We start from the raw sequence: 18,249 nt of genomic DNA on the forward strand, positions 1-18,249 counted from the left end.
AATACAAAGTTACAGGTCTAATCCAATTGAAGACATTCGCCCAATGAATCGAAAATTTCAAAAAATCTATAAATAAAGGGTTTGTCAGAAGTAAGAAACAACCCTTCTGAAAAATAAACACAGCTTTTGGAGAAAATCACTTTTGGGAAAGAGAGAGAAAAATAATTTCCTCTGGAAGAACGACACGTGATCTAAAAGGAGAGAAGGTAGAGACACATTCTGAGGACTAGAGACATTTATTTTTATTGTTATTCTAGTATTTAGTGTAGCTAACTCCCTTATTCATGAGGATTGAGTGTAATGTATTCTTAACTCTTTTGAGAATTTTATTATTCAATGTAACTCTTTTCTGTCACTCTTTTGTTCTATTCTTATTTTAACTGCATATTATAGATTGATCGCATGTGTGAGAGTACCTACTGATTGAAACATTTGAAAAATCTCATTAGGATAACAACTAATATATCTCAAACGCTAGATATAGATGTGGAACATTCAATCATTCATAAACTCATATTCTTGACTACTAATACAAACTTATAATAAAAATAAGGACTTGGTCCAAAAGGTGTGAAGGTTAGAGAATGAATTAGAAGTATATTGTTCGATTTTTTTTGCTTTGAATTGAATTATGAAACTCAATCTCAATGAAGTCTTTATGATATATTATTGCACACTACATGTTTGATAAAAATACAAAAATTATTTTATTTTATTTTATGAGATTTGTTATCTAATTGAGTTATGAATTGTAAGTGTTACATAAGTTTCTTAAGAAACGATACTTAGACTTTTTACTTTATTATTATTTATGTGATTTGATATATTTTTGAATTTCATAACAATGCACGACTTTTAACTTTTGAAGATAAAGTCTATGAAGGATAGCACAACTTCTTTAACAACATTGAAGTGAGATTGGTCAAAGGTGATTTTTGTGAAAATTAAGTTTTGTGTGATTTGTTTTTTCGATTCCAAAAGTCATATTTAGTGTAATAATTAAGTATAATACTCAAGAATGATGGTAATATTTATCATCAAATAATCATTTAAATATGTTATTGAATTTTCTTAGTAACAATTTTATAAATAATTTTATTACTTTAAAAATATTTCTAAAATTTATTACCTTTAATGAAATGTTACTAGTAATATTTTTCACATTTAGTTATTTTTTTAACATTACTAAATATGATATATGGTGATTCTAAATTTGCATAAATATGATAGAGCACTATTTATTTATTAGAATGTTCTTCAAATGTCCACCATCAACAGGCAAATAATAGAATCTGAAGAAAACAAATGACAGGGCCAGTCTCAAAATAAGAAAAGTGGTGCAAACTCTTCATCTTGTATTTAAGCTTTTTTTCTTAGCACTTGTGTGGAAGGGATGATCTATCTTGGAGATTGCCCATAACGTTGTTGCTCTCGTCGTTGGAAATCTTTCAAATAAGATAGCACTGAGCCCGCAATGCCAATCCATCGGTAATAATCAAGTGTAAGATGAACAACGAATACCATAAAACCAAGTCCACAAATGAAATAAAGGATCCAACTGGATAAGAATTCAAAGATCAACACTGAAGCGGAAATTAGAGCAGGAAACATGAGTCCAAGAGAGGCGAAAAGTGACACATTCCCAAATATCAACTTTGTTTGCCGCAACCGGACAGACTCTTCCTCTGCTTTTGCCCAACATACGGGAAGAATAACCGAAGCGTAGAAGAACATAGACGAAACACATAAACATGTTCCAAATGCAATCGACACAAACAAAAACGTATACCATGTCTTCCTTGAAAAAAAGGAGTATTTCTACTATGGATATTCTCAATAGGAATGGTCATACCTCCGGTGATCCCTAGGCTGATAATCAGAGTTGCTACCACTAACAATGTGTTTGCCGTAGCTTGCAGTCCTGATATTGATTCCTTGTGCAAACTTTCGTGTGTCTCATAGAACAATTCTTTAGGAGTCAAACCAACTTTGTTTCTCATTGTTTTCATTGCAGGTGGAACTATTTTCTCCACATCCTGTTTGGTGAAAACTCAACACTATTAGTATAATGAGGAAGATAAAGAACATAAGCAGCAGCGAAGTAATCATAAAAAAGAAACATTATTATTAATGCATTAAGATAAGTGGAAAAAATACAACAAGTAAAGATTATTCATACAAAAAAGGCTAACCGTGCAGACAAGCATACGTACCTGAAACCATTTCTCCTCCTTACTCATTAGAACATGGTTTGCTGAAAATCCGGGTTTTGTTTGAGGTTGTCCCATCTTTCCAGCTAAGTGAAGAACAGTGTTATCCTCAGAATCAACCAGTTTTATCAGAATATTCTTTGCAGTTCTTTTGCTTAATATTAGTTTGTACACAGATTTTTGTCGATGTAGAATAGCAATGTGAAGTATGCTTTGGTTTCTGGAATTCACTTCAAATAGCAAATCAGGATGGTACTCTAAAAGAAGTTCTAAAATATCAATGTTTCCTGATTTTGCTGCATCGAACATTGCTTTTGACAATTGTGCATGCTTGATACTATCTCTCTGCTTTTCCATGGCATCAAACACGGAATCTACAATGTCTCCATAGCGAATAGTTTCCTCGCAAAGGGCTGCCATTGAGTTTATATTATGAGTCCCATTCATCACTTACATGATATTATTGAAATAAATTAATTACTACACAAATATCAAATGAGTGCCCCCATAGCCCATTTTAATTATTATTGTTATATGATTCTTATTGAGATGATTTGTAGGGGTTACATCAATTATTGCGTAATATAGGTTAAATGAGTTAAATTATTATCAAATCCTAAAATTTCAGATTTTTTTTCTTACTATCAAACTTTATTCAATCCAATAAAATTATATATTAAACCTTTTTATATTAATGCGTAAATATACCCAAGTCATATACGGCCGAAGCACAATACGATATAATTAGTCTTACGAAAAGCTACGAGGGAGAAGACTGCAATGATTTACGGTGCAGGAAGTAAAACAGTTTTCAAACCAAGTCAAGTTTGAGTGATAGTCTGGGGTTACTTTCAACCAAATTGAGTGCATATTTATTTTCACTTTCAACATTCTCATAATCAATTTTTAAAATTAATTTATGTTAATAAATTGTTTGAAGTCATTTAAAATCAATTTTTAAAATCAATTGCAAATGACAAATTCACGTCAAAATAGAAACAACTTGTTTTAGTTTCTCCATTAATCAAAATTAATTTTTTCCTGTAAAAAATAAAATGAATTCTCCCAAAGAGTCAAGTTTCACTAGGTGGCATTGAGACAAATTATGTCAAGTTTAACTAACTCGAGTTGGATCTAGGAATGGAATCTTTGTCATGTCAAACTATGGTAGGTGGTGAAGCTGAATTGAATATATATCTGAACCCAAAACTCTTACTTTTTATGAAGAATTTGAAATTTTTTAACTATAATAATCTAATTAATCTATTAAAATTTTAATTTCAGTTTGATTACCTTATTCGAAATACAAATTTTATTTAAAAAAATTTAAATTCATCAAATAAATAAATTATTTTCAATGGTCTCTTAATTTGGGAACTCACAATAAATAAATAAATTACATAGTAAGAAATATATGATGTAAGGAATATCGGAACTCACAAAATTGAGCAAGCATTTGCAAAGCCGTCAACCCTTCTTCGTTTTCAACAGTAACAAGTTTGGATTCCATATTCAATAATTCTGATGTCACGGCTGTCATACGCCCAGAGTGAAATGAAGAAAAGCGTAAGAGAAAAATGGCATTATAAAGATAAAAAAAATGTGGTTGAGCAAGAAACAGCGTGAGCTTACTGTAAATCTTGTTGTTGATAGTCAAGAAAAATAGCTTGACAATGTCTGGGAAGGGTAGCTTGTGATGTGGGTCCTCTGAAGTCTTTTCAAATAAGAATTTTGTCATCGGAATGTGACCTTCAGAAGATGCTATTTGAATTGGAAGCATATGGTTTTGGTCGTCTCTAATCCACAGCAGCCATGGATTCTTGCAAAACAAAATTTTAGCAATTTCAACATTTCCACTCATCGCAGCCAAACAAAAGGCCGTCTTCCCTTCTGTCTTGTAATTTTCCAAATCTTCTTTGTCCATACAATGCATCAACTTTTCTACAAAACTAGTTTGTTCCATGCTCACTGCAACGTGTAAGGCTGTTATTCCAACACCGTTTAATGGAATTCGCCACCAATAAGGATGAATTTTATAGTAGGACGAAGCCTCCCTCCAATTTCCAGAAGCTGCTGTTATATACATTTGCCTTTTCTGCGTTTCTGCATATCAATCAACTTTCTTTCACAACCTTCAATATATATATATATTCAGTATGATGGATAACAATTAAATCACTCTGAAATGGAAGAACAGCAAATAAACCAATTCAAAATCATACTGTCCGGCTCTGGTAAACTTCTTTCGAGTGGCAGTAATTGTGAATCTTCTGTGTGATGGATAACAATACTCAGTTCTCTACCATCTGTAAATGCATTTATCAAAGGATAGTCATAATGCAGGAATAAACTAAATAAGAAAAGTTGAAAAAGAAAGAAGCAATAAAGTGCAATGTTATTTATGCGACTATGAACTGAAATTTAGAAAGGTAAAAAGATATTTTGATTACTAAATTTTCACAACTTTCTCTTAGGATTTAGAGTTTATTAGGGTTTAAGTTAGAACCATGCATACTATGAGGCTGGGTAATTGCATCTGAGTTTGATATTTGCGGCGAAACTTTCATCATTCTGATTCCGGCTACTGGAAATAGAGAGCAGCAAATTTTGTAAAAATGAAAGAAAAGAAGTTGGGTAAGGTTTAACATGCATGGTGATCCATTATATAGCTCTTTCTTCTTGACTTTGAATTCTACTGCCAAATCTCCTTTCTTCAAGGAGGTGTCATATCCCTACCCTAGATACATATTCAGCCAGACTGTTCTGTTGCACGTTTTCACATCCACACAATATTCCCTCCATCTTTAAATTCTTTTTTTTTTCTTACAGTCTTTAAATTAATCTAACTCAAGTCACCAATACAACTAAACAAATATTAGCATCAATACTCTAACAACAATTGAAAGTTTGAAACGTGTTTTAAAATTTAAATGGCCTAGTAAGCGTATCTAAATAGTACATTAACAATCAAACCAAAAATACCTTTCACACATATGTAGATACATAACATGTGGTGCCACTTCTTTTTATCCCGAGATGTTTTCTTTCTTTATTCTTACATGCGATGCATGTAAGTGTAATTAAATTGAGAAACAATTTGAAGAATTTTAATAATAATAAAAAAAATAGAATTACTACAGTTGAGCTATGAACATGCTAATTGTCTAAGTGAATGAAACGATAAAATGTGGGCTAGAAAATCGAGATACAGATCATCTGCAGTTTATTATACTGCACGAATCTCAGTTCTAAAAATATAAATTTTGTTTTATCAGATTTTATAAACGTTTAGGTACGAACAGCGAAAGCCATTGGATCAAACTGCTATGAATGCAGTTTACTTCATGCAAAAGAACTTCACAGATAAAAACGCAGGTAAAGAATAAAGGGGCAACAATTATCATGGATCCAAATTCACAATCAGGATAAAATATCTAAGGGTATAAGTTTCGTATATATGGACTAAAAATGAGAAAATTAAACAACAAAAAATAAGATTTTTATATTTATTGTTTTAAGGTTTTAGATTGAAAATAGAATTTGAGTTGATATAATTGGTTTAAATGAGCCATAACATCGAAAGTCTTTTTAATTAAAGGTTTAATATGAAAATATTAATGTGAAGAAATTAAGAATGTCAAAAAAATTCCTATGTAGGTATCGACAGATAAAATCCACATTAGGTAAAAATGGATATTGTAAATGATATTTGCAGATAACGGGTAACAGGTACCAGTATTTTTTTATAACACATGTTAACGGGACGGGTATGAGTATCTAAGTATCCGTATCCGTAGATACCCGTATCCACTATACTCTAATTTAAATTATTTAAAAAAAAATTATTTGAACATTAACACATTGATCTTTAATGAGTTATTTTTTATTAATTTGTTTTAAAAAACTTTGAATTCTTTGTAAATTGTCATTCAACACTATTTAAATGGATTATTTATACTTTATTTGAAATTTATAAATGTCATGCATTGTATTATTATATTTTAATTTTAATTTATGGTTAAAATATGTTGTTAAATATTAATTTTTGTTTATAAATATCCCGGGTACATATGTATATTAAAAAGATATACGGGTACCTACATAACGGATACTCGTACAGATATAGATACAGGTACGAGAGAGATGTTTATCTAGTGGGTAGTGCATGGGGGACTTAGTATCGTACCGTACTCGCCCCCCGTTAACATCCCTAGAAAAAATTGACATTGGCGATAAATAAATGTGAGTCCAAGTCTTGTATTGAGTAAAAATAAAAAAGTTGAGTAATAAAATATAAACTCATAAATTTATTATTTTAAGATTTTGAATATTTTTATAAATTGAACTCATATCTAATTAATGTTGTTTCTAGCCAGTTATCTTCCCTAATATTTTAATATATATATATATATATATATATATATATATATATATATATATATATATATATAAACCTTGAATTTTAAAGGAAAAGGATGATGAGGTTTCAGACTAGGAATGACAACAGGTCGGGTCGGATGCTTACCCGCAACCCGACCCGCAAAAAAAAATTCGCTCGCTACTCGCCCGTTTACCGCCGGGTATCCACTTAAAAAATACTCGCGGGTACCCGTGGATACCCAATTCCTACAAATATTTAAAAAAATATATTTTTTATAAATTTTTTAATATAAAATTATAAAAATAAAATAAAATAAAAATTAAATTAAATTATAATTATAATTATAATTTTAATTAAATTTGACATAATAAAATATACTATTAATTTTAATTTTAATTAAATTTAACTTAATAAAATATAAATTAAATTTTAATTTTTTGCAGGTAACGGGTACCCGTGGGTACAATTAATATGATACTCGCACCTGACCCGTTTATAAACGGGTATTAAAATACCTACTACCCGCTATCCGCAGATAATAAATACGAGCGAGTACTAACTATCCGTCGCGACACAAATATCCGTAGACGCGAGTATTTTTGTCATCTTTGTGTGAGACCAAGTTCTTAATTCTTGTCCATTTCTTTATCTTTTATTATACACTTTCTTCGATGACGTTAATTAATTTATCAATAGTTACCTTGTTTGATTGATGCACAATCAAGAAATGCATGAAATAGATAAAAGTTACGTTCTTTTCCTCTTCCTCGCGGGTAAAGCATGAATGATCAAGATCTAGTGCTTGACAGATAATGCTTTTCTGATATTTCTTTTTCACAAATGGCAACAGGCTGTTTATTATTTGAGGAAGATGTACATATGAAAATTTAAAAGGCATACAATAGATTCACTCTGACACACACAAAAAAGAAAAGAAATAACACGACATCCTTTAATGTAAAACATTCTTAAAGATAAAAGTGTTGTTGCTAACTTGCCATCTTATAAAACACTCAACACTTGGGCACAATCATATGTACTTAGTTATCCCAACTAGTTTAAGCCCCTTTTATTCCCCAATGGATGATGGGATTTATAGATCTTGATGATTGGCCCAAACAATCTTTCGAACTTCACTGGAGCAACCTTGGACAAAGTTAGCACCAAGTACGAGATATATTTAGTCCACAGAGCATGATCAAGTGTAAAATGCAAAATGAACACGAGAACACCAACTCCAAAGGTGAAATAAGGACCCCAACTTGATAAGAATTCGAAGATCAATGTGGCACTGGCAATAGAAGCAAACAACATGAATCCAGCGGAGATAAAGAGTGTGACACTACCAAATCTGACCTTATTTTCTTGTAAGCGAATAGACTCATCTTGTGGTTCCACATTTGAAGGAAGAATAGCTGAAGCATAGAACAACATAGATGCAGCGCAGAAACTTGTTTCCAGCCCTACTGATATAAAAAAGATGGTGTACCATGTTTTCTTCCGAAAAATTGGAGTAAGTGTACTATCAATATCATTAAGAGGAATGGTTATAGCAACCGAAATTCCTAAGGTGATGATAAGAGTTGCCACCACTATTAAAGTATTTGCCAGAGCCTTCAGTTCAGATGAAGATTCTCTGTGCAACTCTTTGTGTGACTCATGAAATAATTCTATAGGAGTCCAACCATCTTTATTTCTCTTTGTTTTCAATGAAGGTGGAGCTATTTTCTGCACCTCCTGTTTCGTTAGAAATGAAACTAAAATATTATTAAAATGGCAAAAGAAGTGGAAAATTACTTGTAAAAGTAATAATAAAGTGTTCATGTAGAAAATCTAGGAAGATAATTGATTTTTCTGGAGAATATCAAGTGTTTGATAAAAATATATATATATTGTAGAGATGAGATATTTTAAAATAAATTGAATTTTCACAGTTTTTTTATAATCTATAAAAGAAGAGATATCATTATAGCTGGTTTTGTTTTTACCATAAACAGATTATAAGGAACTGGTATAGGTAGAAAGAAAAATATTAAATAGATAAACATGGCTGTAATGGAAAAATGCCACATATATACCTGAAACCATGTCTCCTCAGTACGCATTTGAACATAGTTTGTTGATAATCCGAATTTATGTTCTGGTTCATCCAACTTTGCAGCTAAATGAAGAACATTGTTACCTTTAAAATCAACCAATTGTACCATCAGATTCTTGAAATCCCCCTGCTTTAATATTAATTTGTATACAGCTTCTTGTCGATGTAGAATAGCTATGTGGAGTAAGTTTCTTTGCTTGGTGGAATCCACTTCAAATAACAAATCTGGATAATACTTGAAAATAAATTTTAAAATCATAATGTTTCCATATTTTGCAGCATCGAACATTGCTGCTGACAATTTTGCATAGCTGAGAGATTCTTTCTCTTTTTCCATTCCCTTAAACAACGATCTTACAATATCTTCATCACCAATAGCTTCCTGGGACCAAGCTATCATTGAGTTGAAATCAGTGATGTACGCATACATAGTACACACAAGAATCTAGTTAAACAAAGTAATTATAGTACACACAAGTTGATAGATATCTATACCAACTACAATTAGTATGAAGATTTTTCAAAATTATGTTTCAATGTGTTGGTCTTATATATAAAGTTACGAAACATTAATGCTTTTTAATTAGAGTAAGTCTATTTTGTAATAGATAAATAAAAATATCAATGGACAATTTCATCTGCGAATAAATAAGTAATAGATCACATTAGTTTTTTTTTTTTTTTCATTTTGACGTCTTATCACCAACAAACAAAAATATTAAATGTGTTTCTTAAAAAAAGTATGTGTTGATCTAGAAGATTAAAATACTTCGTTTGTAGGTTTAATATGTTTCTGGTTTTTATTTTTGTACGAAAATATCAAATTTGCACCGTAAGTTTTTACTCAAGTGGGTCTCCATCTTTTAAGATGCGATATAATTTGGTTATAACGTTAAGATTAAATCATTCTAGAATTTTCCATTTTTTGTAGTAAAAAGTCTGCTCATTTTTATTTGATTCAATTAAGTCTATATTTTAAAAATTTCGTTGCAATCAAGTTCTTTCCGTTAGTAGTATAATAACGGTGTTAACTATGTGTCACGTGTCAGCATATGATTTTTTTTACTTTTTTAATTAAAATAAATAAATAATTGCCACGTGTCAATCTGATATTGTGCCACGTGACAGAGAGAGTGTGATATGATAGTAGCAATGTCATGTGTCACTATTAGATGTGAAAAGTCTCAATGTAATCTCTATATTTGTTATTTTGTCTCAATTTAGTCCAAATATTTTTAAAATTGAATCAATTATATTCCTATATCAAATTTAATTTTTATATAAATTTTACAATAGTATTTTTATTATAATGAATATTTTAACAAAATTAAGTTTATTTAAATGTATATTTTATTTTAAATATTTATATATATATATATATATATAATTTATAGACAAATGATAGAATTGATTTAAAAATAACAAATTTATAAATATATTTATTTTAAATTGTTTTAAAATTTTATATTTAAATTTATAAAATTTTTATTTAAATTTAAAAGATGACACATCATATTATAAAAGATAATTGTCAAAATTTAATAGTTAAAATATGATTTTGAGTTTTATAAATAAATCTCCAAACACAACATGATTGTTGCAGTCCTGATAGCAGCATTTCTGAACATGAATATTAAGTTGGTAAAGATTAATAGAACTCACAAATTTGGGCAAGCATTTGCAGAGCTGTGAATCCCCCTTCGTTTTCCATGGTGGCCAATTTAGGATAGCGATCCAACAATTTTGATGCTATGGCTGTGATGCCCAGTGTCAAATGAAGAAGACTATTGTTAAATATGCTTGAGATACAAATAATCAGAATAGATTTTATCACATTAAGGAAATATGGACGAGAAATTACTGTGAATATTGTTGTCGATGGTGAAGAAAAATAAGTTGGCAATGTCTTGGAAGGGTATACTGTTGTGAAGGTCTGGTGGAAGAGCTTGAAATAAAAATTCTGCCATTGAAATGTGGCCTGCAGAAGATGCTAATTGAATTGGCAGCATATTGTTTTGGCCTCTAATCCACGCCAACCTTCGATTCTTGCGTAAAAGAATTCCAGCAATTTTCACATTTCCAGTCATGGCAGCCAAAGAAAAGGCTGTGTTTCCATCTACCATGGGAATTTCCAAATCATGCATGTTCATACAATTCACCATCTTTTCTGCAAAACTGGTTTTTCTCATGCTTACTGCAACATGAAGGGCTGTCATTCCACGATCATTTAGTGGGATTCGCCACCATTGAGGATGAATTCTGGAATAGGATGAAGCCTCATTCCAATTTCCAGAAGCTGCTGCTATATGTATTTGCCTTCTATCACTTTCTGCATCTCATGTACTTCATACAATCAATTTTTTTTCTTTTCACATCTCTCTACATTACACAAATATTTTACTAAATATCACAATTTTTAAATAAAATATATATAACTATTTACTGCCTTTATCAATATGTTTTACACTATAGTAATATACAGTCAAGCTATTTAATAAGTTTTATTTAATCGTTAATATCATATATCTCAACACGACAGAGTTTAACACATTGGTAATGCTGTTTAGGTTCGAGTATAACTAACATTACTCGAATTTAGATGATTCCCAAACATTTTTCATTAGGATACATCTAGTAAAATACAAAATTCATGATATGAAAACTATAAGTAAATGTAAATACTGACATTAATGACCCGTTACAAACTCATGAGAAATTATCATTTACAGGTTCATTCTTTTAATGGCTTAAATTAGATTCTAATTTCATAAGATTTACATGTCGTCTTGACATTGAATGTGCATAAAATAGAGAAAAGAAATAAATTCATGATATATAATGAATAAATTCTATACGTCGTCACTACAATGAGTATGGTTGACCTAAATTAAATATAAGAATAAGGTCTTTTCTTTTTTTTCCTATAGACCTAAACTAATTAGTATTAAAAAAAATTTAAAACTCCATTTTCTTTGAGACCTGAATTTTACCTTCTTGGACCTGGAGCCGGCCTCGTTCTTGGCTTACGATAATACCCACTTGAGTAAAATCTGTAGATTCATTTACCAAAGGAAGTGTTTTTATCAGAATTGAAAGATGGTAGAGCAGTGTTTTTATACAACTACTGAACTAAAAAAGGTAAATGCGTTGTTCATTATTGAATTCATGCATATGGATTTAACAAAAACTAGAGTACAATAAATCTCAGTAATAATTTAGAGTTAAACATACTCTCGGCCTTGGTAATGTCATCTGCAGCTGGCAAGATACTTGCGTCTGAGTCTGCCATAATTCCGTTTAAGCTATTCATGTAGCAGGGATGAATCTGTTGGTTACTTCAGCTACTTTTCACAATTCAGATTCCGGCCACCGCAAATAGGGACGGTGGACGGTGATCTTCATCGTTTAGTATAGTGCGAGAACTTTCTTCTCAAAACATCAATTTCATGGCCACTGGAGATTCCTATGATGATAATCCAAACCTTTTACACTGTTCTCTTACGCCATTTTTTCTTCTTCAATCTCTAAATCAATTTAACTTGACCCACCCAACACAACTAAACAAAAGTTACTAATATTTTAATAAGAGTTGAAAGTCTGAAAGGTGCTTTTAAATTTAAATGGCCTTACTATTATTTCTTTTTTTTTTTCTTACAAAAAAACAGTAAGTCCTCGAAAATTGATTTTAATAATGAGTAAAGAAAATGACTTCCAAACTAGGTTGTTCATAATTGATGTGATGCGACTCTTTTACTATTCCTATGTTTTGTTTTGTTGTATTTTAGCATGTGCGGACTAAATCCAGAGACAATTTTAAATGGATTTTATTAATAATAAAATGGAGCAAGTTCAAGATGTAAAGAACTACGATGCCAATTAGAGTGCCAAGATCCAGATGCTCTATGGTTTACTTTTCCAAGTAGCATTAAACCTAACCCTTAAAATATAAAACGTGTTATTATTAAAATTAAATTTAGCTTTCATTTAGTCCTTGTAGTTATTCAAAATCTGGCTTTCAACTTTCATATTTAAATATAGTTCATTTGAGTTCCTATATATACGTATATTTTGGTCCCTTTTGCAAGTGGATGTTATGTTTTATTTTTTCTAGTTTTATTCTTTAGATATATAAAAACTAAAAAATTAAAAATAATATTTATATATACAGAAAATAAATAATTTTTTGAATATAAATAAAAAATATATAATTTATTCAATTATAGAAACTAAAAGAATAATTTAACCTAAATATTATATTATACATTTAGAAAACATATTGTTTGGATCACATTTCAATATTTTCAGAACTACCTTTAACCCAAAAATAACTAAAATATATATCTTTCAACTTGAGACGTGAGGTCATCACTTACAAAAAAAATTATGCATACAACTCAAGAGCAGTTGGGTCAAACTGTGCTACGTGCAGTTTTAAAGTACAGATCATCCATATTATGGGAAGGTATTTTGGATTTAGATTCTTCAGTTTAATTTTATACTAGCACCAATCATACTCTTTGCCTTTAAAATATCAAATTTATTTAATAAAATTACTAATAATTAGTTACAACAACCGAAAGCCATTGGATTTTTTACCATAAATAAATAAAAAATGAAAGCCATGAGATTTGCAACCAATAGATGCAGTTTATTTTTTAACAGCTGTGCAGTGGTCGAGCATGCTTAATATATTTTAAATATTTTTATAAAGTAAATGAAATAGATGTTAAAATAAGTTTTAACCGTGAGCCAACCTATTTGTATATATTTTATATTTTATAATTTTTAAATAAAATTATAAAAAGATATCTGTGGATATTTTTAAATGGATATTCGACGAGTAAATAGACGGAGAGCAGATGATTTTTTTTTTTGTTTACAGATTGAGTTGTGGATAAATATTATCCGTGTCGGATCTGATCCGTTATCATTTTTAGAACCAATCCATATGAATCAAATTGTCTCACTTTGACATCCTTAATTTTGTATTCCATAAGATGTAATCCAAACTTAAGAGAATAATTGTTAAAAGTTTAAGTATGAATCTAAATTTCATATTAGATATCATGAAAATATTAAATAATATACAAAAAAGATAAACTACAAATTTATTATATTAAGAGTCAATAATCATATTAATGTCTAATATAATGTTAATTAATTTGTGAATTTTCCTAATAAATTGGTGTGAAGACCTAAAACAATAAACTTGATAAAGTTAAAATTTACAATGATTTAATAGAAAAACATTGTATCTACGAGCAATTCAATTGATAAAAAATGTAAATGTTAAAATTTAAAAGACATACACAGAACTCTTGAGCGCACAATCTTATATATTAGTTTATTCCAACTAATTTACGCTCTTGCGGATTGTCCATAACAATCTTGGCAGCTTGTGTTGAAGTACCCTGCAAAAGGATGGCACGAAGTGCCGAACAACTCGACTCCACAAACTATAGTCAAGGGTAAAATGCACCACGAATACCAAAGAACCAAGTCCAAAGGTGAAGAAAGGGCCCCACTTGGGTAAGAAGTCAATGATCAACGTCGCACACGAAACAACAGCAATGAACATGCATCCAGCAGACACAAAAAGTGACACGCTGCCAAAAATAATCTTTTTTTCTTGTAAGTGGATATACTCATCTTTTGGTTCCAGATCTGAAGGGAAAATAGCTGAAGCATAGAACAACATGGATGAAGCACAAAAACATGTTTCAAACCCAACTGATAAAAAAAATATGGTATACCATGTCTTCTTCCCAAATATTGGAGTAGTTGTACTATCAACATCCTTAACAGGAATGGTTACAGCTATGCTTATCCCCATGGTGATCACAAGAGTTGCCACCACTATTAGAGTATTCGCCAAACCTTTCACTGCACAAACAGATTCTTTGTGCAACTCTTTGTGTGACCAATAAAATAATTCTTTAGGAGTCACACCATATTTATTTCTCATTGCTTTCATTGCAGGTGGAACTATTTTCTCTACTTCCTGATACCAAGACTAAAACAGTAAGTAATATTTAATATTTTTTCGTACTTCGAAAAATAAGACATATCTTGTTTTTACCTGAAACCATATTTCTTCACTACGCATAAAAACATGCTTTGTGGATAATCCGAATCTTTCTTCAGGTTGAGCCATTTTTCCAGCCAAGTGAAGAACATTGTTACCCTCAAAATCAACCAACTGCATCATCACATTCTTGGAATCCCCCTGGTTTAATATTAGTCTGTATACACTTTCTTGTCGAAATAGAATAGCAATGTGAAGCAAGTTTCTTTGCTCCCTGGAATCCACTTCAAATAGCAAATATGGATAGTACTTGAAAAGAAATTCTAAAATCACAATGTTTCCTGATTTTGCTGCATCGAACATCGCTTTTGACAGTTGTGCATTGTTTAGAGACTCATTCTCTTCTTCCATCCCCTTAAACAACGAACTTACAATATCTTCATAACCAATAGTTTCCTTGAACAAGGCTACCATGGAGTTGAAGCAATCGGTCATGTACAAATACATGAATAATTTTTTATGAGCTTAAATGAAGTAACTACACACACAATGCGAAAATGTTGCGTTCAATGTATTGTACTTTTTTTCCAATTTTTAGTTTGGAAAGTGTCAACTTCCGTTTAATGCTTTCAAACGAAAAATGAAAAACCCTGAGAGAACTCACAAAATTGAGCAAGCATTTGCAAAGGAATGAATCCCCCGTTGTTTTCTTTGGCAACCAATTTTGGATAGCGCTCCAACAATTTTGATGCTACGGCTGTAGTGCACAGTACCAAATCAAGGAACAATCGTTAAAGATTCAAAAATATTTTTAAAACATGAATATAAATAGTCTCATCACTCTTTTCTAGTAGTTATTGTTGTGCCAAAAAAAAAACGTGGGTGAGCTTACAGTAAATGTTGTTGTTGAGGGCGAAGAAAAATAGGTTTACGATGTCTTCGAAGGGTATAGTGTCGTGTAGGTCCTCCCCTGGAGCTTGAAATAAGAATTCTGTCATTTGAATGTGGCCAGCAGAAGATGCTAATTGAATTGGAAGCATATGGTTTTGGTCTCTAATCCATAGCAACATAGGGTTCTTGCGTAAAAGAATTTCAGCAATTTCCACATTTCCAGTTATCGCAGCCAAACAAAGGGCTGTGTTCCCTTCTGCCTTGCAACTTTCCAAATCTTCCATTTTCATACATTTCACCACCTTTTCTACAAAACTAGTTTTTCTCATGCTCACTGCCACGTGTAGGGCTGTAATTCCACCATCGTTTAATGGAATTCGCCACCAATGAGGATGAATTTTAAAATAGGATGAAGCCTCACTCCAATTTCCGGAAGCTGCTGCTATATATATTTCCCTTCTATCACTTTCTGCATCTCACGCACTTCATACAATCAATTTTTTTTTTCACAACTTTCACTAACCTTTGTGCATTAATATATAGGTTTCGAATATTTTAAGTAAAACCGTGAAAATAATTTTCAATATTAATTTAAATACATGTTGGATGAGGATGACATCTTAGTAATAACACATTTCTTATACTGTATGGTTCAAAGACAAAGCGAGAGGATAAATAATTACCTAGACAAAATTAAAAACTAAAATGTTATTATCTCCTCTGGTCTTCTTTTTTTCTTTGTGATAAAATATTTATTGGATATGTAAATTAAAATTGTCTGAAGGTTGTGACAAAAGAATTAAATAATTAAAGTGTAAGTAAAAAGCAATTAAAAGCCATACTGTGTAGCTCCGAAACAGTGGTTGGGAGTGGCAGTGGTTGTAGCTCTGCTTCACCCACATCAATACCCACCACTCTGCTACCTGTACATGCATTTACCACAAAACCTATCTCTTCATCGATTCAGTGTTATTAATATTCATACAATACAGCTACTGAAACATCATTGAATTTATACATAAACACACAATCATATCAACATATTTTTATACAAATATATTATCAAATTTAACACTAAACGTACTCTGAGGTTTCAGAATATCGTCTGCGCCTGAGAAGGTAATTGCATCTGAGTCTGACATAGCTCCAGTGTTTTCCTTCTTCTATTTCTGAGAATTTTCTTAGTTGCTGTGTGCTTCAATTTGGAGGCCAAGAAAAGTAACAAAGACAACCAATTCCTTATATGAAAGAAAAGTGGCCTCAAAGCACTAAGAATTAGTTACTAATATTTCGTATATTTTATTTAAAAGTTAGAGTATAATGATTTAAAGGTATACTAAATATTATCATATTTTAAAAGAAAGGAGATTAAAGATATAAGAAAAGTATCTCGATCGAAGTCGACATTGTGCTGTTAAAAGTATGAGTGATGATAATACATAATGGAAAAGTTAGAATGTGTATTATATTAAGGTGAATGACTCTTTTGTTAAAAGTATGAGTGATAATGCATAATTAATAAGAATGGAGAATATGTCGTAGTATGTGATGATAAGATTCTCAGATCATTTTTCTGAATTACGATGACAAGTGTCTACTCAAATATTTAAGTTAAGTTGTTACATGTTCCAAATGAGCCATAAAGATACTCATGGAGCGTATACAACAAAATGCAAATGATGCCAAAAAGAAAGATGACATTTAATTAATTAAAATAATAACGTAACGCTGAACCTTGGGAGTGTCATGTGCAGCTGACAAAATAATTACATCTGGCAAGATGATCCCCGTGCACCTTATAATTTTTTTTCTACACATTTCCTTCACTTAATAAAAAATATTAATCCTTTTACTTTCTTTCTTTATACTAAATTATTTTATATTTTATAATTTTATTAACTAAGCTGAAAAGAATCAAATGTACGAAACAAATTACACATATCTTCTCATTTCTACACTCTTTCCATACGCCATCAATATATTTTTTCTTTTCGTACATGTACAAGATCAAAACAAAGTATATCGAGAAAATTAGAATTTTCAAAATATTGTGTTGAACTATTGTTGGTGTTTTGTTCTCATTGTTTAGATTGTATTCTTATGTATTTTATGTCTGATATCTTTGGTATGTGTTTGAAAGAAAAATAGAATCGTCATCAATACATAATAAAATTGATATAACATCATTTCTTTTGATAAAATATAAGAAGTTTAAAAATTCACACCTACGGCAGAAGACCCATTGGACTTGATACTAAACAGAAGTTCGGTTGGATTAGAGAGTGGGAATTTCTATCTGCACCCACTGCAAATATTCTAAAATTCTAACTATTAGTTACCGAGTATGCCCTCCATAGATATTTCAGATTGTACGATTCATTATATAAGAGTTTATATTTTGAATTGGACGATCTGAAATGAAAAATTACATTTTGAATTTTATATTTCATAATACAAATTTACAATATTGATGTAAAATTTTAAATTTATAGCGGTGTATTTTTAAAATATGATATAATTTGGTTATTTTTCATTAATATTGCACTGACAACATTAAAAATATGTTACGTGACAACACTATACATCATTGTCTTAATTTAATGTAGTTACTGTATTTGTTATATTTATTCAATTCAGTTTCAAT

The 18,249-nt window shown here is 30.5% G+C and overlaps 3 protein-coding genes across 6 annotated transcripts; all 3 read right to left on the reverse strand.

The window, feature by feature from the left end:
- Nucleotides 1-1,234: 1,234 nt before the first annotated feature.
- On the reverse strand, nt 1,235-4,854 carry LOC114188058. 2 transcript variants are annotated; one of them, XM_028076557.1, is made up of 6 exons: nt 4,726-4,854; nt 4,433-4,516; nt 3,843-4,313; nt 3,651-3,743; nt 2,214-2,623; nt 1,235-2,036 (listed from the first exon to the last, which is right to left on the reverse strand). In XM_028076557.1, exons 1-6 carry the CDS (start codon nt 4,778-4,780, stop codon nt 1,650-1,652), a joined length of 1,500 nt encoding a protein of 499 aa, XP_027932358.1. In that variant the 5' UTR covers nt 4,781-4,854; the 3' UTR covers nt 1,235-1,649. The 2 variants fall into 2 exon arrangements, with proteins under 2 accessions (XP_027932358.1, XP_027932357.1); XM_028076556.1 differs by having other exon boundaries at nt 4,717-4,854.
- A 2,567-nt stretch (nt 4,855-7,421) lies between these two features.
- LOC114188056 lies at nt 7,422-12,232 on the reverse strand. Its single transcript, XM_028076551.1, has 6 exons — nt 11,921-12,232; nt 11,680-11,739; nt 10,551-11,018; nt 10,352-10,444; nt 8,670-9,082; nt 7,422-8,328 (listed from the first exon to the last, which is right to left on the reverse strand). The coding sequence occupies exons 1-6, from the start codon at nt 11,997-11,999 to the stop codon at nt 7,645-7,647; spliced, it is 1,797 nt and encodes a 598-aa protein (XP_027932352.1). The 5' UTR covers nt 12,000-12,232; the 3' UTR covers nt 7,422-7,644.
- A 1,775-nt stretch (nt 12,233-14,007) lies between these two features.
- Nucleotides 14,008-16,806, reverse strand: LOC114188057. 3 transcript variants are annotated; one of them, XM_028076555.1, is made up of 7 exons: nt 16,690-16,806; nt 16,448-16,552; nt 15,607-16,074; nt 15,379-15,471; nt 14,769-15,181; nt 14,443-14,690; nt 14,071-14,368 (listed from the first exon to the last, which is right to left on the reverse strand). In XM_028076555.1, the coding sequence occupies exons 1-7, from the start codon at nt 16,745-16,747 to the stop codon at nt 14,335-14,337; spliced, it is 1,419 nt and encodes a 472-aa protein (XP_027932356.1). In that variant the 5' UTR covers nt 16,748-16,806; the 3' UTR covers nt 14,071-14,334. The 3 variants fall into 3 exon arrangements, with proteins under 3 accessions (XP_027932354.1, XP_027932353.1, XP_027932356.1); XM_028076553.1 differs by having other exon boundaries at nt 14,008-14,690; nt 16,448-16,528; XM_028076552.1 differs by having other exon boundaries at nt 14,008-14,690.
- Nucleotides 16,807-18,249: the final 1,443 nt, after the last annotated feature.

Source organism: Vigna unguiculata, chromosome 6 (assembly GCF_004118075.2).
Source record: "Vigna unguiculata cultivar IT97K-499-35 chromosome 6, ASM411807v1, whole genome shotgun sequence".
Classification (NCBI taxonomy): domain Eukaryota; kingdom Viridiplantae; phylum Streptophyta; class Magnoliopsida; order Fabales; family Fabaceae; genus Vigna; species Vigna unguiculata.